General features: G+C 36.9%; 1 protein-coding gene across 1 annotated transcript; it reads left to right on the forward strand.

The window, feature by feature from the left end:
• Positions 1 to 11852: 11852 nt before the first annotated feature.
• LOC306854301 (LIM/homeobox protein Lhx1) lies at positions 11853 to 19098 on the forward strand. Its single transcript, XM_079392196.1, has 5 exons — positions 11853 to 12037; positions 13427 to 13650; positions 14269 to 14546; positions 16432 to 16597; positions 17691 to 19098. Exons 1-5 carry the CDS (start codon positions 11868 to 11870, stop codon positions 18068 to 18070), a joined length of 1218 nt encoding a protein of 405 aa, XP_079248322.1. The 5' UTR covers positions 11853 to 11867; the 3' UTR covers positions 18071 to 19098.
• The last annotated feature ends 3596 nt before the right edge of the window (positions 19099 to 22694 follow it).

Genomic DNA, 22694 nt, shown 5'->3' on the forward strand with positions numbered 1-22694 from the left:
AAGAGGAAATCCAGTATATTTACAGATGGTTTTTATAATTTATAAAGTTCAAATGTAGTCCTTGGATATTGGATGATAAACAAAACATATTCAAGATATATTTTCATATAAATATGTTGAGCTGTAGTTAATTAAACAAGCACAATACATTCAACACAGATGTATTTTATGCAAGCAATTCATATGTCGCACTAAAAGGAAACCACAATTGATTTGTGCCCCAGAGTGTTGGACAGAGGTTGATTCATTGAGCCTCTCCCTTTTGTTGAAACACCCTTAAAACTCTGCAACGTCTGTCTATCTATCTTTAACAGATATATAGTTATCTAGAAATGGAGTGTGTAGGTGAGATTTATGTTCAGTCTAATGCATACACTTGCTTGTCGGCCTAATCGGTATTTCGTGAGGCTGGTCAGGAAGCGAGAAAAATGGTGAACCTGTGATGCTCTGATAGGGGATTCCTGCAGGCCTGATTAGATCTAGGGCATGTTTGTCTTCCAGTAACAGGAATTACATGATTTGTAAGGGGGCCTGGCTTCCAGCAGCATTTGAGTATTAATTCCCACCCACAGCCTGAGGAGAAAGCAGGGAATACATATTAAAGAGCCGGGATCTTTCACACCACAAGAGCAGTCAATAAGACACCTTATACTGCGAGGGTCTGATGCATAGATCTCTAGAAGGCAAATGGGGAAATGCTGAGTTTGGTAAATATAGTTTTCTCATATTCAAATGTGTAATAAATTATTCCTGATTTTTCCATTCAGTGTGAATTTGTTCAAATATGCAAAAGATGCTGGAAATTCAAACAATATGTGGGATTTTTTGGAAGAACGGTGAGCAGTTTAACAGTTCAGGACCAACAAGGGACTCATGAACAACCATCACAAAAACAAAACAAAAAAACTGTTGAACAGGGTAATTTTAATGAATTCAGCCATCATTTTGTCTTGTAGACTACATATAAACATCTTTGACGTACAATATATTGTTCAGGACAGTACTAAATGAAAAAATAACACATTTTGAATGTTTTTGTATGATTTCTCTTATTTTGGTAAAATAATTTACATTTTGTATAAACAATTAACTGTGTGTGTGTGTGTGTGTGTGTGTGTGTGTGTGTGTGTGTGTGTGTGTGTGTGTGTGTGTGTGTCTTTGCATATGTAATCCGTTAATGATTCCAGATTACCTGACAAAAATTGTAACTTAATCCATTTCATTGCACATTTTAGGTAATATAATCAGATTACTTTTGGATTACTTTTAGATTACCTTTGATTTAACTCGTTTATCACATTGATTTAAATAGCATTATCTTGTACCATAATGATGTAAAAAAATTCAAAGAGTAAGAAAACTTGTTCCATTCATTGTAATTTACAACGTGAAGTGCATTAAACATTATATTACATAAAGGTTTCCCAATAGGGTTCATAAAGGAACTGCAGGGGGGTTGTGAGTTTAATGAAAAGCTGCCAATTAATTAAATTATAAAAAAAATATTAAAATTTAAATAAATCATTTAAAAATAAACTCTCTTTCGAGGAAAGTCTCTTCACTCGGTGGCCATATTTGCAACGCCTCCGGGCATCTTAATGAATGGGTGAATCCTAAAATCTCAAAAACTGCTCAATGAACTCACAATTAAATTACATATGTCAAATCAGCAACAAAAATCTGATCTGAAATGAATTACCCCATGAATGTTGTTTCTTATGCTCAAATAGTGTTTAAAAAGCTTATTTTTCAGGCTAGACCAGGCAATGCACATGCGGAGTCATAACGTGCTTATACTGCGCATGTGCATTGGCTGGTCTAGTCAGGTTTCTATGGGAAAGTAAATATATTTAAAGTAAATATATTTGGTGAATAAGGTTTAGATGACAAAAAGTGTTGGAATGCCTGCATTACACGTAACTAAAAAATAACGTGAATATGTGCATTTTAATTAGTTATAATTAATAATACATGGTTAAAAAAAAAAAACCTACAGAGTAATAATTGAAATAAAAATGAATGTGTTCATCAGTAGTTGATGCAATGTTGAAACCCTTCTTAAACCTGAAATTATTTTTGTAAATCCAGTGGTCAAATTCTTTCGCCACCTGACGACTTATCTTTGTGTGAATGTCCACAAAACTGGACTATATATACATATATAATATGTATATAATCGGTAGGCTATTTTAGAAAGGAAAATTTAAAAGATGAAAAAGAGAAATTATGGAAAATCAATTAATTGTGAATAATTGAATGCTACTGTGTGAATAATATGTAATCATGTAATCCATAAAAAGGTAACTGTAGTCTGATTATGAGTATTTTAAAATGTAACTTACTCTAATTACAAGTAATTAGAGTAAGTGATTACGTAATCAGATATATATATATAATATATATATATATATATATATACCTACATATATTATATATATAATCTTAATTTTTTTATAAATATATTCTAATTTTCAATAAATTATTCTTGATTGAAAACTGAAAGACTAAAAGTGTGATTTTCAGCCTGGTCTATATATACATGTATATCTGCATGTTTGTTATATTTTAATATAATTCTATTTGATATTATATAATGCTTCATTTTGTATATTTTATTTTTGGTTTTATTATATTTTTTTTTTCGAAAGGACTGTAATTTGTCATATATGTGAAGCCTATTTATCAAGTTACATATAGATGAACTTTAGATATAGCTTCATCAATGGGGATAGTTACACTGCAGTCTGTTCAGACACAGTGTGATTAGGATGCCTTAAGGGTGTGTGCTCTTTTAGATGATATTTTCAAACTAAGGTCTGCTCCAGCGGTCCCTGCCATCTGGACCCGACAGACCCGCAAACAGGTCAAGGTGGGTGCCATTCCCATGGCCCTGACTGCCTGTCACTATGCCAGTGTGCTAATTTACAGCCAGCAACCCCCCTATCCCGTCCTGCCTTGCCAGTCAGCAACTCAAGGGTGTGAAGATGCCAACAGCATGCTCCGCTGAAGACAAATCAGCCTCAGTCTCTCATAAAACACCCAGAGGTCATGACCCCTTCACCTTTTCAACCCATCACTCCCCGTTCCTACAGCCCTGCCTCCCGCCATGCCTACCTGATGACCCACTCAGGCACAAACACACAAGAAGAAAAACAGCTCCAAACAAGGTAACGGTCTCATCTGAGCTCACCGTACAGAGAAAACTATTTGCATGCCCACCCTCTGTTTCAGCTCTCCAGACACAGCAGGAGGAATATGAAAGTCTGTAGTCTGTGAGTAAAGCAGCCGAGATATCTCACCAAACGTACAGTGAGGAACTGCTGGAGTACAGTGGAGCAGCACCTCATTCAACTAATGGGCCTGGAACAACAGGAGGGCCCGCAGTAAAAATGGGTTTGTCTGGCATTCAGCATTCTAACCAGTTTCTTGGCTTTTGTTGTCTGCTGAAAATGAGAATATTTTCTTTTCGGTGCCGCATGCAATATTTTTTTCTCTGCATGTGTGAGCAGTTCAGTTCAACTTTTGTCCCTTTCAAATTGGAATGTTTTGAAAGTCTTGGTTTTCAGAGGCCAATGTCATCATCTAACAATCATTTTCTTTATCAGTGCACGGTACTAGTTTGCTTCATACAGTGTCAAAGCCCAGATGAGTAAAACCTACTAGAAATCCAGAAAGCTCCTCTCTTTTTTTGAGGTAGGCATTTGCTAAAAATTTAGAAAAATATGTCCTCCTGAACTAATACTTATCAGAACATGAGTAGATGGATACAGTAATGATGGCGGATATACTACAAGCTCACTGTTTGTGACTGAGATAGCCACAGCCAATGCATACAAACCACTCCCTGAAATAAACTGTCTCATTAAAATAAAATGTTGCCCATATAACGAATTGAAACTCTGCATAATTTGGAGGGGATCTGCATTCTTTTGTAGGAAAAGAGGCTTGTGCAAAATGAGATTATTAGCAGTGCGATATAATTTATTCACAACCTCCTAAACGAAACTTAAAAGCATGCCTGTTGTTTATGGAAGTCCTAACCATAAATTACTACCATATATATTTATATTCAAAACTACCCGATCTCATGAAAGTGCATATCAATAGCAGCAGTTTATGTTTCGATTTGGCGTACTATTTATACGCAGAAATAGACTTTGGCGTGCAAATGTTACGCAATGTGTTGGATTAGGGTATGCGTATCATATGTACGCTAAAATTGCGTATTATATGCACGGCAAACAAGTATATGCAAATCCATTTCTAGCACGATTATCTGTTTGTATTTGGCGTATAATTTACACGCATTTTCATGAGACCGGGCTCAATTAAAACCAGCGTTGCTGTGTAATGACTAACAGTGAGGAGATTCGGAGTATGGCGAGGAATCCATTTATAAATCTCCTTAACTATTACTATAACTATCACTGGTCGTATAAGTTTAAAAATGGCACTGTAGGCACATGTATCTGGACTAGTCGAGAACATCACATATTTATATGCTCGTGTTCAGTTGCGCGCTCGGCTTTAACCGGCCCTAAATCCCGACAGCGCCTGCTGACGTGAGGCATGCTGGGGTGAGTGCGTTTTGCCTATGCATTAGCCATTCATTTCGCCGGTCTGACACCTCTCCAACATAAAACCGTACGGCGGAGGTAAAATATCTCTCTCCTGGCGAAAATAAAGCTTTGTCTCTCTCCTGATCTATAGGATATAAAATAAAGCCATGGTTTTGATGGTGGCTTTACCTTATGCAGGGCTTGCTTTTTGTGCACACAAAGGCAATGAAGATGAATGAGGAGGGATTGCCGGGGCCTTGTCTCCCTTGGCCCTTTTGGATCACCCCCCTTTTCCTGTGTTCCCTTCAGACTCTCCGAGAAGTTAGTCAGGCTGTTTTATTATTGATCCATGGCAGTCGATTGCCATGAGATGGGATGTGTCCGGTCTGTTCGTATTTTCTGGTTTCTGAACTTGGATGCATCGATTAGCACCGTTTACATTTTTGTCAATATAAAGGCTATGTAGTCTTTGCGTTTCAAGTGGTTTGTTATATTTTCTGCTCGTCACATTAAAGAAGTTCTTTATCTCTTCTGCACGTTTCCTAAAAACATATAGGTCTATCATGTGAAAACGTTCGTAGACAAACGAGCGCTTCAGATCACCTATCTAAATCTAATGTGTCTAGTTTAAACGGATTTTTCTTCTTGCTTTCACCTTTTATCAGTTGCACGTAATGTGCTATTAATGTATGTTGATTATTGCAAATTTTGATGTCTGCCATTGTAATGCTCTTCTATTTGCATCTGTTACGTTTTCTACTGTAGCCTATAAAGTAAGTGCATCACATCTCGTGCAATCACATTAAACGCGTTTATCTTGGGTCACTTTCATTCATTTCTATAGGCTATATGAAGTTGAGCTTTACTATTTCTGAAACCCTGTCTTATCATAACCGTAAACATTTTTTATTCAATTGAGAAATGTTTAAGTGTAACTTTAAGCGCCTCGAAGATGTTTTGCACCTCTTCGCGCTATTTTTATATTGAGGAAAGTTTGGGTAGTAGTTCAACACCTTTGGGCCTGACAGATTCATTATGTTGCACCGATTCTACAAAACAAGAGGTCTGGTTTGTGAAAATGCCCTCCAAAAATAACGTAGGATAGTTAGTTAAGAATATTTTACAGCTTCTAAAGTGCTAACCTCGTTTATTGTACAATGATGAGATGGCAGTAAAGCATCTTAAATCATCATCACATGCAAAAAAAAAAAAAAAAAAAGAAATCTGTTCCCCCAAGTTCATCATTTGTAGCAAGTAATGGCAGCTATTCACAGGATAGTCCTTGGATTTGTCTTTCTTTCTTTAATTTTTAAGGGGAAAAAAAATCATTCCTGACTTACAAAAAATAAAAATAGAATGTTTTAATTCAGCCCCTGGCTGTTGATATCAGCAGCAGACAGGACTGTACTCGTGTATGCTGGAGCTTCAGTGCAGAAATCTGCTCCTGTTTAGTAGCTATCTGCTGATTTTCAGCCCCGCAGCCCATCCCCTGAGCATTGCCCACTGCGCGATAATATCTCAAAGGGAGTGGTTATCACCACACATTATATTATAATCATTAGTGATCCTGGCCCTTTCACCCGCACTGCAGAATAAGCGCTAGGAACCATTAATCTAAACTACAGCGACCACTCTCAAAGACTGCTCGTTTCCATTCGGGCCCAGCGGGGAATAATATAATATTTTCTTGTCACTGCTCTTTGGTTGGCTGTCGCTAATGAGATAATGAGGTAGATTTTCTTATGGTTTTTGTTGATGTTTACCTGTATCAAGAACGGTTATCTTTTTGCATAAGATGTAGCCTATAAAATTAGGCCTATTATTGTACATTTTAAATGTTGATTTTAATAAGCATATCGCTTTGCATAGGGGAAAAATAAATTGCATCATGGTGGTGAGTCATCATCGCGCTTTCCTGCCTAAGTAGCAATTTTTTCATCCATCTCAAATGTAAACAAATTGTTAAGACTTAATGTGGCAGATATATCTGATTCATTAATAATCAAATTTGTGGAATCAATTTTATAAATGAATGCTTATTCTGATTTAGTCATCTGGTATAGTTAAATTTGAATATAAAAGACTGTTAATCCTTGGTCTGGGATGCTAGGCCTAAACGGTCGCCGTGTCTGTTTGATTATCGGGTTTAGGAGAGAAATAACAGCTGTTCCAGTGATGGGACTACGAGATCTATAACCTCAATCGAATTTCTCTTGCCAGTCTTCCGCAGAGTTGGAAAGTCAAGAAAAATGTTTATGTTGAGTTCTCGGTCAATATTGAAGCCACTGGATTATGTTCGCTTTTTATGCTCACATGAGCATTTCATTTGAAGTTGTTGCACTGATAATTATTCCTGAACACTTTATTTACCCACAAGTCAACAGATTTAGATTCATTGAGTTAGTCCTGGATTTAGAGGTCATATTTTTGGTTGGAGACTGCTGTAAGGAATATAATTGCAGAGGTCTTGCTTCAGTCGTCCCTGACCCCTAATCGGTTTGGACATGCTGTGGATCCGGGTTTGGTCGCTGCACATCACCTCACTGCACCGCAGAGCCGAAAAGATTGACACAACGCGGTCCTGGAGTGCCACACGCCTATTGTCCACACTGCGAAAATAAAGACATTCTCTTGAAAGAAAACAAGGCACATGCTTCATTGCGGTCATATTTAAATGGCCCCTCCCCCCTCCCCACTCGCGCGCGCAAGCACGCACGCACGCCTGCCTACATCACATGGTAGGGGTATGATTCAGTAGGCTATATGCTTGCCATGTCAGGCCTTATGATATGTTTTCACTGTTTGGCCTTTTTCTAAACTGTTTGACATTATTTAAATAAAGCAATTCTAAGAGTAAAAAAGTAGGGATGACTTTAGAAAGAAAAAAATACGAAACGGATATGTTATCTCGTCAATATGTAAACTTTATTATTTTTGAAAGAAAAAAAAAACATGCATGAAAAATAAACATTTCGAATTTATAGATTGGGAATAAAAAAAAAAAAAAAAAAAATCAACTATAGCCTATACCATCATATTTCTATTATTTTCCAGTATATTCTATCATAATGCAAATGTCTGCGCATCTGTTCTATCTTGCATTTGTCGCTAACCTATGCACTACCCTGCCATTTATTCATTTTATTTTATTTTTTTACTACAGAGTATGTTAGTAACAGTCATTCCACATATCATGAATAAAACGCGTAAACAAACAGGCAGCGGTGCAGAGCGATATGGAGAGGGGCCCGAGGCACAGAGCCCCCCTTTACTCGGGCTCCTGGCGGTCCCGGTGCACCAGCTGATCAAAGCCCGAGTAAGGGGTAATATTTCTTACTTTATTACCGGAGTCACAGCGTGTCTGTACGGCCGGCGATCACACACTGCTCTGCCCACACTAGCTCAGTTAATGTATCGTAGCTATATAGGATGACTACATGCGAAAAAACACACACTCTAAAACACACACTCTCTTAATATTAAAACAAGGCATTTGCTTCAAGATTACATTTTCAAATTGCATTTACGTTTTGTTCCGTTTTAGTTTGCAGTCCAATTTTAAAACTAATTAGCCTATTTAATGACTATTAGCAATTAAGCATCTAGCCTATCTAGCCTAAACAAACGAAACGATTTATGTTCCTAAGTCCTAATGTTTTAAAATGATTAGTCAAATTAACATTAGTCATTATTTTAGATGAATTCCAAAAGATTGGATACTTAAGGCTAAAGCGTGTTAAAAATAAAATTATTAGGCCAACTTTATTTATTATATTTATTTACATAGCCTATCACCTATCACAGACTGTGAACTTTTTTTCCTAAATGCATTGATCATGACGTGAATAACAGACATGTTTGTCAAACGTTTAGCCTTTTAACAAATTGCAAAGGAATCCTTTGATTATGCACTTGGCTGAGATTTGATCTGCAACAAAGTTTATGTCATGATAGCCTATATTTCGGAGAGTTTTTACCATTATCTAGACTGTAGCCTAAACCACTAACATAACGGGTTGATTCACTCGCTCGCTTTTTCTGTTTAGCTTATTCGAAAACAATTCCGCGCTAAGAGCATGCGTAATGCAGCGAGTGTAGTTTGACAGGCATTTGGTCTCCCAGCTGTGAGAATTTTTCGATCAATAGCTCCCTCTAGCACTGCCCCATTTCCAGACTCGCCGTTTTTTCCATTCGGTCAGTAGTCCACCTGACGATGCCACTAATTGAAAGCTTTATTCCCATCACGGATGAGTCAGCATGTCAAATATCAGTCTGCAAACGAAATGGATACATTTGTAATTATGAGCTTTTATCTAAATATTAATGAAACTTCCCTCGTTGTTTATGTTGTTTCAGAAGTTGCAGATTTTGTTCATATAACCTGAATATAAGACTTTTCATACATTATAAACGACCGATGATCACTTTTAGGTTATTAAAAGTTACAAAAAATATATGTTTATGGAGTTGAAAGTAAAAGTATTTGCAAATGATTTTTAACTGTGAACATATATTGTCATAATGATAATCAGTGTGAGAAAAGTATTATTACTACTATTACTATTATTATGCAGTAATAAAAATAAGTTTTGGCTTCTAATAATGTGATAAAAAAAGATTATTGTAAACTAATCGTGTTTTTTTTTTGTGTTTTTTTTACATTTCTCTCAACTCTCACTATTACTGCAGTCGAAACATCCCGTGGATTTGCATGCCCTACAAACTGGGAGAAAATACTAATTCAAAGGAGAGACAGGGGAGAGGTGGTGGCCGCATAGGCGACTGCAAAAGATGGAGTGTGTTCATCTTTTATCTGTTATTCTTCGTGAAACAACACGTCATCCAAGGGTCCCACAGTCAAAGATGAGCGCTCCCTAGACGCTCATCGGCAGCTGTTTCTGTGTGTTGTGTAAGGCCTTTTGCTGCCATGACGTGGACCCTCTATGCCGTTTTACATGAGAAGTGACCCATATGCACAAACTTGCGTGGTATTGATTCCAGATTCCAGACTGGAACGTTTGCACAATATACGCTGACAGAATGTAAATAGCTGAGATTGTGATGTTGAGGGGCGTGCGTGTGTGTGTGTGTGTGTGTGTGTGTGTAAGTTGGAATGACCGAGTCAGTTTATGGTGGTGAATGGTGTCAGTGTCACACAGGAAGGCAAAGGTTCAAGAGGTTTGAAATGAGATTAGGATTCGGTACGTATCCTTTAATGATATCGAATTATTACAATGATACATTTATTCACTGTGAAAAATTCAGATGAAGTTAATGTGCATACAGCAAAAATGAAACATTTCTTATTAGTAAATAATTATTGTACAAAAAAAATGCAATAATTACATATTACACACTGAACATTTTTTATTATTATAAAACATTAAAAATAAGATAAATGGTTAGAGATTGAAATAGTTATCGAAATTGTCCATACAAGGAAACAAACCCACACAATTGGAAATTGCTCTAAATTCAGTAGCCCTACCCTAATTTTTATTTGCAATGAAATGTAACTATAAGCCACATACACTTGAAGAACACTATGTATATTGCTTAAAATCAGAAGAACGGACTTAACAGATCTAACAAAACACCATAAAATGTTTGGGCCATTAGAGGCTGCTGAGGTGATCTAACATCCTGTAAAGTTTAGAGCCCTCTTGTCTTTCACTTTCTCTCGTTTAACAAAGGACCAAAGGAGGATGTAGTTCTAAGTGTCTTTTCGTTGATTGAGTGACATAGTTTAAAAGGTTACACAACTTATCTGCGTGAGTTCTTTAAATTGAATATAAGGAATAGCTTTAAAAGTTAGTTTTTAAATCTGCGTAAAATTGTTTCTAACTGTACTAGGAAATAGAATGTTATAAATTAGATTTAATGTCAGCGAAGAAGAAATGAACTATTAAAGATTTCGCCACAGACATATAAACGTATGATCTTATTAATCGGCATACTTCATGACGCTTTCAGGAAACATTCTGTAAGTGATCTTGATAGTCTGATACAATAATAAAAAAAAAATAGAAATAAAAAAATCATATCATGCTTGTGCTGCTAATTCGATATATAAAATAATGAAGAAAAAAAGTACCAATGCATATTCCAGACTAAGCATCTTTACGCCAGATTTCTTTTTAAGAAATAAACGCAACCACAACACAACAGTTTTCACAGCATGGCGCATCTCAAAGTACTGACACATGATCTACATATACATAAACAATGCTTAAATTATCAGATATGAACCTTACCAAATGCTTCTCTCGTTCCTCGGTTCCACCAGATCGGACGAATATTGGAAAATGACGATAAAAATGAAAAATAAAATTTAAGAAGACTTTCGAATAGCAAGATCTGTTTTCTGACTCTTCACATTAACTAAGATATGACAGTTTCTGGGATTTTTGACAATTGGTGTCTTCTGGTCCCTATAAATAGCGCAGAGTGTGCTGGTAAAGCAGTGAGGGGATAGCTAATGGTTACTTGAAAGGAAAGCCGCTGATTGGCCTCGGCCCGGAGTGACGTCAGGAGGCTGTGAATAAGGCTGGCTCGTGTGCTTTCAGGAACATGCAGAACACCGGAGGCTGTTCGGGGATTGTCATCAGTCCTGCAACGAGATGTCACGCGCATTCTGTTCATACTAGCATCTTTCACCTCTTCTGTCTTACCGAGGAAACAGCACGTTACAGAGGGAGGCGCACTTTTCAAAGCGTTTGGCCATTGCATCTTTCAGAGGGACGTAAAAACAGTGGATACGTGGACTTGGTAAAGTGCACTCTAGTGTCTCTGGGCTCGCATGTCTCGTGTGCTAGTTCCGTCCAAGACCGGTTGCATTAGATGCTTGTTTATGAAAGACTTTAATGCACATCATCACCAATGCTTCACCTTGTTGTTGACAACGGCGACGTGCTTTTTTCCCCGCAATGATGTCCGTGTCTTTGTAACCAACGAACAGTTGGTGTTTTGAAAGATTTCTCTATGCTGGCTTCATTTATGCATCTCAAAGCAATTTGGCAAGAAAGAGGATGAGAAATAATGACTGACAACTAAAGCTCTACCTCATGAGAAGATCCTATTTTATTCTCCTGATTTTGGACCGCTACAGGTCCATCCAAATACACAGAAGTGGTGAATATAATTAAAACTTCTTGATCTTTTCCTTTCGGCCCTGTTCGCAAAGACTGACTTGGAACATCCTTCATCATTGCGACCCTTTCCATTCTCTCTTTGGAAAGAGAGAAAACAGGAGCAGACTCTCAGGTTGTGGACACCACGGCAGTAACTGTGGGAGCACATCCAAAGACAATGGTCCACTGTGCGGGCTGCGAGAGGCCTATATTGGACAGGTTTCTCCTTAATGTTCTGGACAGAGCATGGCACATCAAGTGCGTACAATGTTGCGAGTGCAAATGTAACCTAACAGAAAAATGCTTCTCTCGAGAAGGAAAACTGTATTGCAAAAACGACTTCTTTAGGTAAGTTCATTGCGAGAGTTCGACTCATAAAATACGTAATATGTTTTTTGTTTTTGTTTTTTCCCGATGTAGATATATTACTGTGATACATGGAAATATGTTAGTTTATTTAGTATCATGCGCTTCAAAGATACTGGTATAATTGTCTACACGAACAATAAAATACGTTGAAAAATCAACATATCAGACATGGTTGTTAAAGAATTTTTAAATTTTGGGGTAATTTAACATTTATAGGTTATACATATAAAACCAGCATATCCTTTTAAAATTATATTATTATTTTTTAAAAGAGGTTTCACTTATTTGTTAAGTATAGCTTAAAACACCAACATGCCTCAAATGTAATAAATCAACCGTTTCTCGATCACTCAAATATATTTACAGTGCTCCTGAAATGCCCTTTTTTTCTTCTTTATTTAACTTCGAAATCGCGTTAAAGCTTTACACATTGCATAAGCGTCTCCAATTTTGCATGATTTCATTAGAATTTAGGACTTGCATTCACACTAACATGAAGTGTGATCCTAAGTACTGTCAACACGACCGACGTGTTTGATTCTTTGATTAGGACGCCCATTAATTAAATGCTTGTTAATTTGAATTGTCATGCAAAATGACGAGCAGATACACTAATAGTCTGTGTACTCGTCCTCAGTAAGGGTTTTGAAGGAAATCACACTTTGTTTACAGCGAATGGCAGCCAGAGAAGCCGCAGGGATCAATGCTTTGCCAGGGTAGTTGAAAGTGTAACGCGGCCCAGTGGCAGGCTGTCTGCACAGTGTTTGCAGTGGTTCGAGTTAAGATGTGATAAGTGGATTTGAATAATAAACGACTTTGAGCTGGAAACCCTCAGACAATGTAATCGCAGACTCAGAATCAACAATCTGTACAGAGAACTACAATACACATTATTGGTCATAATTAAGTGGTGAGCATTTACTGCAGTGGTGTTTGTATTGGAAGAATATGCATGTACTTTTGTTAAGGGTGATTGTTAATTATGCTTTAATACACACGAAAATACATGCAAAATAAATCCAAATTATAATAGAATTTTATTTAGGCCTTCAATTTTATTTATTTATATAACATAAAGAAAAAACATAAGAATACATATCTATTTTTTTATTTGAGTGAACAGGGCATAAACAATAACAACTGAACAAACAATAATTGTGATAGCGATTTTTCCCAAAATAACTGATAACGATGTTTACGATGTTTACGATGTTTAATGTTTACGAACACTCATTTTATGTACACTCAAATATAAACGATGCTATTCCATCACCTTAGTCTCAGCTGATGAAAACAGATTCCTTTATATTTGATCTACTGTTTTACTGTGTTTTAGTGACCTTTTTTTCTTGGTCTGTTCATTTGCAGGCGCTTTGGAACAAAATGCGCGGGTTGTGCTCAGGGGATCTCGCCGAACGACTTGGTCCGGAGGGCACGGAGCAAAGTGTTTCATCTGAACTGCTTCACATGCATGATGTGTAACAAGCAACTCTCCACGGGGGAGGAATTGTACATCATAGACGAAAATAAATTTGTCTGTAAAGACGATTATTTAAGCAGCACGAACGGAAAAGACGCCAATCTCCTTTCAGGTGAGTACAATTAATTAAATGATATGAGAACTGGAAAAAAATGCACACTGCACGCGCTATTATCTTGCTTTATCAATAATACTTAATATAGGCCTATTCAATACTTTAGATTAATAAGGTATCTTTTGATCTAAAAAAAATATATGAAAATGTTTGAAGAATATACACTGGGCTGTCTTGAAGTCCTTTATTCAATATAATGTCTCTCAAAAAAAGTAAAAGAAATCTTCAGATGGAGTCATGCGTAATATATTTTGAAAAGCATTGAATTTTTTATTCCAATTTCCATGTGAAATTAAATACAGATTTAGCTTCTTTCATTTTGTGGGCTATTTCTAGCCAGTTTGTTTTCTAATAACCTTTTTTCGCTGCTGTAGACTAGTGCATTGTGGCAGTTCTTTCAGCTCTAAATAGAAGTGTTTATTTGTTCTTTCTTTGTTCGTTTCTTTTGTTTTATTAAATCTTCTGTTTCTTTCTTTTTATTTTTTCTTTGTGTTTGTTAATTTATTTATTTTACATTCCATTGTTTAGTGTTTAACACTTCTCTGGTCCCCATGTCTAATTCAGAGGTTTTTATTTGGACACCCTATTTCCGAGGGCCCCTCTTTCCCCATTCAGTTACAGCTTGCAGTGATCCTAGTTTATCGCCAGATTCGCAAGACCAGCTACAGGACGATGTCAAGGATGGGGAAATCGCGAACTTATCGGACAAAGAAACGGGTAACAATGAAAACGATGACCAGAACCTCGGAGGCAAACGGAGAGGACCGCGTACCACCATTAAAGCAAAGCAACTGGAGACACTGAAAGCGGCGTTCGCGGCGACCCCCAAACCAACTAGACACATCAGGGAGCAACTGGCGCAGGAAACGGGGCTCAACATGCGAGTTATTCAGGTAAACCTACACTTTATAACAGAAAAAAATACATGTAAATATGCATAATTACACCAATACTAACAAACTGTATTTACTGGTAACTTATAATTGCTGTGTTTGCTGCTAGTAATTTTGAGGAAAAACACAATGAGATAGGCCTATGACGTGAATTTATAGTGTGTGATTTCTAAGACATCCTGTGGTACAAATTTCTCTTCTTGGATGCAACAGAAAAAAGCGCACGCGCACCTTCATTGTGCCTCTTCTTTCCAATCCTTGAGGCAAGACTATTTGAATAGAAATGAGGGCACTTCTTTGTTGGCACCTGTAAATATTTGGAAGTAACATTTATATGGTTAGCCTTTTTATACTTGACTCGAGAGATGGAGAGGCACGCCAGCTGGCATCAGACTGGTGAGAACGATGGGAGTCTTGGCAATGCAGCGACATCACGTTTTGCGACCACATTTAGACATGCTGTGACGGTTCTCAGTCAAGTGGAAACGCAGAAATCTGTCCCTGTGTCTGTCAAAGTACCTCATACTAAGTGCTTTTCAGTGAGAAATTGAGAATCGATCCTTGCTTTTTTTTTGTCGAATGAACCGAGAGTCTTGCCAATGTGCGCAGTACACTGGCGAACGTGCGCCCTCATTTACGCACGCTATATGGTATTTGTCAGCATCGTTTTAAAGAGCCTCATCTTGGTCATTTTTTCGGCCTGAGGTATCCGATAAGAACACAGATAAAGCATCATAGTTAAAAGCGTCCTAATAGATTGGTGCTGTGGGGATAAAGCCTTAAAATGAGACTGAACGTAAGATCAAGTGCAGGGAAGGGCTTGAGATTAATAGAGTGGCGAGGTTGGATATTTAAGACCGTCAGAGTAAACTATAATTAGCAAAAGGAATTCAAGGGTGGATATATAGATTACGAAATAATAACTGCATAGAGCCGGTTAATATATCGGTAACCACCCTCCTATTAAGTATTAATTAGATATTTGAAGTCCCCGCTGCTGCCCCCTCAGTCGGAGTAAATGGAGGGTTAAAAGATCATTAAAGTGAGGTTAGATCCGACTCTCTAACAGTGACGATAATTACGAGTAATCTTATCACCACAATACGAATGTATTCTGTCACTTCACAGGCCTACCTCAGTAGACTGTGAAGACACTGCTCTGAACCAATAAAAAATGGTAAACTTGACATGTAAACATTAGGCCATAGTGTCAGACTGTTGGGTCTGCAGGTAGGTTGTCTTATTTTAATGCACCACTCTTATTTTTATATTATTTTTTTTTCAATGCATAATAATAAAATAAAATACAAATGTGCAATTGCTGCCTTAAATGTTCAAGTCAAAATGGTGCCAAAGACCTGCAGGTATTTGCATTTCTGTCCACTTCGAATTAGCCTACTAATAAATAAAACCAAGCTGACCCTCTGAAAACTCGTAAAATTAAGTAGAAATGGCAGAAATGATTGTGACAAATTAAATGGGTGGAAACAGATGTTATAATTCTGACACCATTTAAACATTGCAGATCATAAAATGTATCAGTCACATACACAAAAAGGTTTATAAAACGTATTATTATTTATTTATTTATTCAGGTGATAATATGCTTTTTTATTTTTCTTCATAGTTACTGTGTATTTATATAACTAAGCACAGAATCGTAATAAATGAATAGGCTGCTTATGTAATTATTTCGTGAAGTTCCACATAGAGTTCCTACAATGCATGCTATTATTGTTTTTACCATTGTAATTAATTACTGTGACGTGCTCCTCTATCACTCTGACACTCTTTTATAGTGTTACCAATTTTAGCAAAAAAAAAAAATAATAATAATTTCTAAGCAGTTAATAGCTTTCCATTGCTATTTCTCCATGTGCACTAGGTATGGTTTCAGAACCGGCGGTCCAAAGAGCGGCGCATGAAACAGCTGAGCGCGCTCGGCGCGAGGAGACACGCGTTCTTCCGGAGTCCGAGAAGAATGCGAACGCTCGTGGACAGACTCGAGCCTGGAGAATTAATTCCAAACGGCCCGTTTTCATACTATGGAGGTAAGATATAATGGCTTATTGTAGACTTATCTATCTCAAACATTTGTGGTTTCGCGCTGGTTTCGTTCGTTACGCATCAGAAGTGAATATTGTTGACTTACGCGACAAATACAAGTTCAAAATGTTTTTATTGGTCTGTTAGTTTGTGTTTTAAATAGTTAAATAGTCTGCAAATATACATTTTGTTTTGTAATTAGGGGCTTCTGAACGTGGAAAATTATACTAGCTACTGGCTAATTTTTCATGTTATCCATGTGTTTGATGCTTAAATGCTTTGATATCGTCAAACGATTGATATTTGTTGTGTTGCTCCTTGAAATTTTGACAGCTGCTTAGGCGTACCGTCCATTTATTTTATTTGTGAATCTACAACGGCGTGCATGTTCCGGCATTGTACATGTGTGGACAGCATTGTGTGTGTTTTATTCAGTCTAATTTAGTTTTATTTTACCTAATTTTATATATATATATATAGCCTATATATAGAAGATCGGGGCTAGTTGTCACACTTGGACAGTCTCTTGAATCAAAAGTTGTAGGCTATTACACACATCTTTATTGTTGCTATCAGTGGATACAAATGTTGATTGAAAAAACCTAGCCTCTTAAATTAGTATAAAATTATTTTTTGTGAATTTTGTTATTCCAACTAAAATTCCAATATTACAAACAAAGTGTAAACAAGTGGCAATAATAAAAACCACAGTATGAAACTGACTGTCAAAAATAAACATTAAGTACAAACCCCATTTTCCGTATATATTTTCATAATCTGCTAGGTTCTTGTCCATATGCATGAAACAAGGCAGTTATTGTTATATATACACTATCATATCAGTAACAGCTGTTATTATATCATATAAGTTTTCAGCTGTTCAAAGCCTTCCTCGCTGTAATTAGCAGAGCTTTGTTCTCCCCACCCAGCTACATTTGTGATTTTGGTGTAACATGTTCTGTGACTAATGTGGCATATTGAGATTTGTTCCAAAGAACAACAGACTACATATTAAATGAATTTTTAAACAAGGAGTTTTCTTCTGCTCTTTGTTACTAAATCTAAACCACAATTCTTGTATGCTTTGTGTATATGCAGATTATCAAAGCGAGTACTACGGTCCAGGAGGGAATTACGACTTTTTTCCCCAAGGCCCCCCATCTTCGCAGGCCCAAACTCCTGTAGATCTCCCTTTTGTTCCATCGTCAGGACCCACCGGTACCCCGCTAGGGGGCATGGACCATCCTATCCCAGGCCACCATCCGTCCAGTGAAGTACAGCGCTTTTCAGACATCATGTCTCACCACCCAGGAGACTCACCCAGTCCAGAGCCAGGGATACCTGGACCCCTGCACAGTATGTCCTCAGATGTTTTTGGACCCAGTCCGTCCTTCACATCCCTCTCCCTCAACGGCAGCGGATACAGCAACCACCTCTCCCACCCTCCATCAGAAATGAATGAGGGCACGGTCTGGTAGCTTCTGTGAATGGACATTTTGGCAGAGAGAAATTACGATAAACAAAGGAAGGAGGGAGGGTGGGAACAGGGACACTGGCCGCACATTCTGGTTCTCGTTTTTGTCTTTTTTCCCCCGTTTTTCCATGTCATAAATGTGGTTGGACAGCTCACAGAGAGAGCAGCAGAGGGCAGCATGGGCATTGACATTTACCTTCTTGAACTCGTTGTGTTGATGTTTCCGTTTCCTTCTTTCTTTCTTTATCCCAAGTCCGAACTGAAGAAGAGAAAGAATTGATACTGATGACCCAGTCGCTGTATGAACTCAGCTATGAGGCCCAGCGTAGCAGTGTCCCTCCAGAAGCTAAGCGCTTGTACCACCGGTTAAACCGCTGCTCTAAAAACAGCGATTGCGACACATTAACAACGTCAGCTACCATCAACGACTTGTCAGCTTTACAGAGAAACACCCAAGGCGGCTGATTTAATGCTAACCTGCAATGTTGACTCCAGGAAAGATCTAAGCCGTCAGACTAATTTATTTATTTGAAAACTCCTCAGACCTCCTTGCCTTTCAAGGCTCTGCCATACTGACACTTAAACAACCTTTTCGACACTAAATATGTTTCTGAAGGCCAGGGAGAAAAAGCTTTTTTTTCTCGTTCTGGACATATCCTGTTTTTTTTTTGTTTTTTCAAGAATTCCACCAAATCTGAAGAAGTTAGCCTTCAAAAGGCAAAGTGTTAAAACGTGTATGGATGGTGAACCCTTTATTTAATGGAAGAGAACTTGAAATGTTGATAAATGAAGTCTACCTTCTAAAATTATTTTAACAAGGGTCTGAAAGGGACATAGAACAGTCAACTGTTTACGTAATATATTTAATTCAGGAGTTAAAAGTATCAACCATGATTTAGAACCTCTTGATCCAGAAAAAATGTTCCAAGCAACCAACCAAACTTTTGTATTGATTTTATTTATATTGTATGATGAAAACAAGTTTGCTGGGGTTGTGGTTCACTGTGCTAGTTTGTACAAAATGTTGTTTACAAAAAAACCTGGAAAAAAAAAGAAGAAAAAAAAATCAAGTAGACAGTTGCCAAATAAAAACATAGCACAAATACTGTAAAAGTGCTTTGCACCATTATCTGCAGAACGTGTTGAAACAAAGTGTAAGTGTTTAAAAAACAATGAGAAGTATTGACTTCTTAATTTTTTTAGTCTGCTGAAAAGAACATTCATAAATTGTTAATATAACATACTTAGACCTACAAGTTTTATTTTTGTGTCTTTAAAGGAAAATCCAAACTATTGAAATTGATGGTCAAATGTGCAGCAAGCAGCTGCTACTTTCTTTAAATATCAAATTCTCATGGTATGTCTTTTATTGTTCTAATAAACCTAAGCTTACGTGACCTCCAGTGCATATTAGACCATTCACTGTATAAATACGACATGTTGAACAAATTTGTGAGTTTTTAATAAAATTAGAAAATATGAAATTCAGATGATAGGTGCTTTTCCTTGGACTAGCTGAGCATCAAATACAAGCAAGCAAGGGGATTTTCCATGTCTTTAGATGCTCGCTTTAGTATTTAGAGGCTGGTCTCTGAGAAATATGGCTTCTGAAGAATATTCCCGAGTGTGGCAGTCTAGCTGAGAATAGCACTGTGAGACATTAGCATCTCTCAGGATGAACTTGACATGGTGGAGGACACCACATAACCCTCACAAGGTTGTCTTGCCTGCTATATGTGCAACACTCTTGTGATGTCCTTTCCTGATACAGCATTTGATAATATTCACAAAGCATCATTTACTCGTTGATCGAATCAGCTTAATCAAATGTTTTTATGTGATGCCTTGTGATTATGGTTGTACCATTTCCACTTCGAGGTATACTATGAATGGAAATATATTGCCATATCCTTGCTGATAAGGGTGAGGTTTGCTTTCAGTGCAAGCTGGGTTAAAGGGCATGTAGTCACATTTAAATCTTTAATATTTAAACTGATAATATTCTTTTCTGATGCTTTTATCTCTTAATTTTCATACTCCAAAAGAAGCAAAAATCTTCATTCATTCATTCATTCTTTAAAAAAACAAATATACTAGTCAAAATTGTGCTGCTTCCTCAAAATACGTTTTGTTGCCTATGTACTTAAGAGCAGTAAAATATGTTTTATAGCACCTTTAACAGTGACTATATGACAAGTGGACAGTACTTTTGTGTCATACAAGTGTATCATTATTAATATTTTATATGACAGCATCATAAATTAATTCATAATTTTATTTTTTTTATTTTTGGCTATGCTAACAAGTTCTACTGAAGGCCTAATGACAGAGAATCATTCCTTTTCGAGAACAATCACTTCACTATACATTAGAAGCACCTCGGAGTCATATCTAAAATTTGAAAAATCTTAAAAGGTGGCATTAGACATGCAGAGCAACACCTACATCTGCGACAATAGATATACGGAGAGACAAGTTCAAAAGCGACAAACTCATCACTGAACTCATCTCATTTCATATCTCAATTCATAGTCGGGGAAAAACAAAAGAGTCAGATGAGATTCAGTGATTTGACTGTCAGTGGGGAGCGTATGTGGGGGGAATCCTTCACAGGTACAGAGGCAAGGAAGAAGGGCGTCAAATTGAGCCTGCTATCTGAGGGAAAAGCCTTTATCTCATTGCAGTGTGTGGTTTTAGTGTGAAGGAGCCCATCGGTGCCCCTGTTGCACCCAGCACATAATCCACTATGAATTAATCATGGTCCTGAGAGTTAAACAGGCCTGCGGGCCCTCCTGAGCCCGGGGCTTAACCACACCGCTGACTCCATGCTCTGTCACCCGGGAGGCCAAAGCTCTTTAAATTCAAATGTCATATTGATTGAACATCGACTATTGGTTCGGCCTGACCTTGTCGACACATTAAATATAAATGTTTGGAGTGTTTTTTTTTTTTAATTTTGAGAGCAGGATTTGAACACAGACATGCATCGCACTAATGTCATAATTTTGATGTGATAGTCAGTTGGAGGTGATGGGTTTATGTTGCTTAATACACACAGGATGTGTATTTCATGCATAGTTTATTAACTGAGGGATTTCTCTCTGTGCTGTTGTTACTGATTCATATCAAATATGGTCATGTAAAAAGGTGATGTTAAAAAGAATTCACTCGTTCAATTTTTACTATCAAACATATAATGCACATAGCACAAATCTAGTGATATACAATGAGCATTTTAGCTGATTTTCATTCTAGCAAAGACATATGAAGAAACAACAGAATCAGTGTAGAGTGACCATCCATCTATAGCCAGGATTTTTTTCCCTAACAAACAAGGATGTCCCCAACATAATCTCACTGGGAAGACAGACGTTTACCTGCATTGTTTTTTTTTTCTCGCAAATCTCCAAAAATATACCTATACATGCAATTCACTGCAGTTTCCACCTGAAATGAACACTAATGTTAGTAAACATGAACATATTTTATAATATTTAGCCAATATGTCTTTCGGTGAGTACTTAGATCTCTTGATTGATTTAAACATTGTGCTTTGCATCAGAAAGATAGACAAACAAGTCTAGAGGAAGTGAATATCTGTAAGGAAATAAGGAACTCAAATGTCAGATTTCCAAATATCTGGTCAGGGTTAAAACATGTGCTATTAGTAACAATTGAATATTTAAACTTTAAATGGATTCATGGGTTTGCTAGTAAAACAAAGAAATTATAATTGATGAACATGTCACTTATTCTAGAATCAAACATAAACATTGATATAATGTGTAAACCATTCCATTTAAAGTGTTTATTTTTGCTTATCAGAAAATGAATGACGCAATCTGAAAGATAATGATCAGAATGCAGAATAAATCAGACATCTTTTTGCCCTTTTGCGATATGATTGCTCCATATCAAATGAGTGAGATAAACACTAATGAGATTACAAAGATTTTTATAATTTTAGTGTGTTAAAGTGTGGCAAATCATATTTGTTAGGCTGTATGCTGGGCCTGTAAGTTATACTGCACAGATAATTCATTATATTTTCTTTTTAATCCTAAATCTATTTTCATGAAGAAAGTTTGTACATTAATAAAATTAATAAGTAAAGCAAACAGCACCATCACTTTCACCGCGTAATTGGTCAAGCCTCACAATCAAGATCTCATTAAATTTAGTTTCAAAATAAATCTAATTTCAGTGTGACAATCCATTGGGTCTCATATATTTCAAACTCAAATCCTGATGATATGGAGACAGAATCTGCAAACCATACTCATTAATGAGTCACTGTTTGATTTTTAGGCATAAAGGATGGTACTATTTTTCTATGTGGATTTTTGACATTTTAAACAGTATAATGCATCACTCTTCATATGTGATAGTCCTATTTTTTTAAATGTGAGAAACTGTTTAGCTAAACCTTGATCAGCAAATTACTAGTTTGATAAAGGTTAATGATTAATTGTTTGATGGCTGATAAGAAAATTCAAAACCAAATTCCAGATTCATTCACAAGTGCAAGAGTGTTTCTAGAACTTCTTGAAGGGGTTTTTAAAATGGGCAGAAGTCACCCAAAACAAATGTGGCCTTTTCTCTGGAAAACCACCAGCATGAATATTTTT

Source organism: Barbus barbus, assembly GCF_936440315.1.
Source record: "Barbus barbus genome assembly, chromosome: 34".
Lineage (NCBI taxonomy): Eukaryota > Metazoa > Chordata > Actinopteri > Cypriniformes > Cyprinidae > Barbus > Barbus barbus.

Bases quoted from the DNA above. Each gene is read 5' to 3' on its own strand.
- LOC306854301 (XM_079392196.1), top strand. From the start codon at position 11,868: ATGGTCCACTGTGCGGGCTGCGAGAGGCCTATATTGGACAGGTTTCTC. The intron at 12,038-13,426 runs GTAAGTTCATTG...GTTCATTTGCAG, and splicing joins TGCAAAAACGACTTCTTTAG to GCGCTTTGGAACAAAATGCG. The intron at 14,547-16,431 runs GTAAACCTACAC...CATGTGCACTAG, and splicing joins TCAACATGCGAGTTATTCAG to GTATGGTTTCAGAACCGGCG.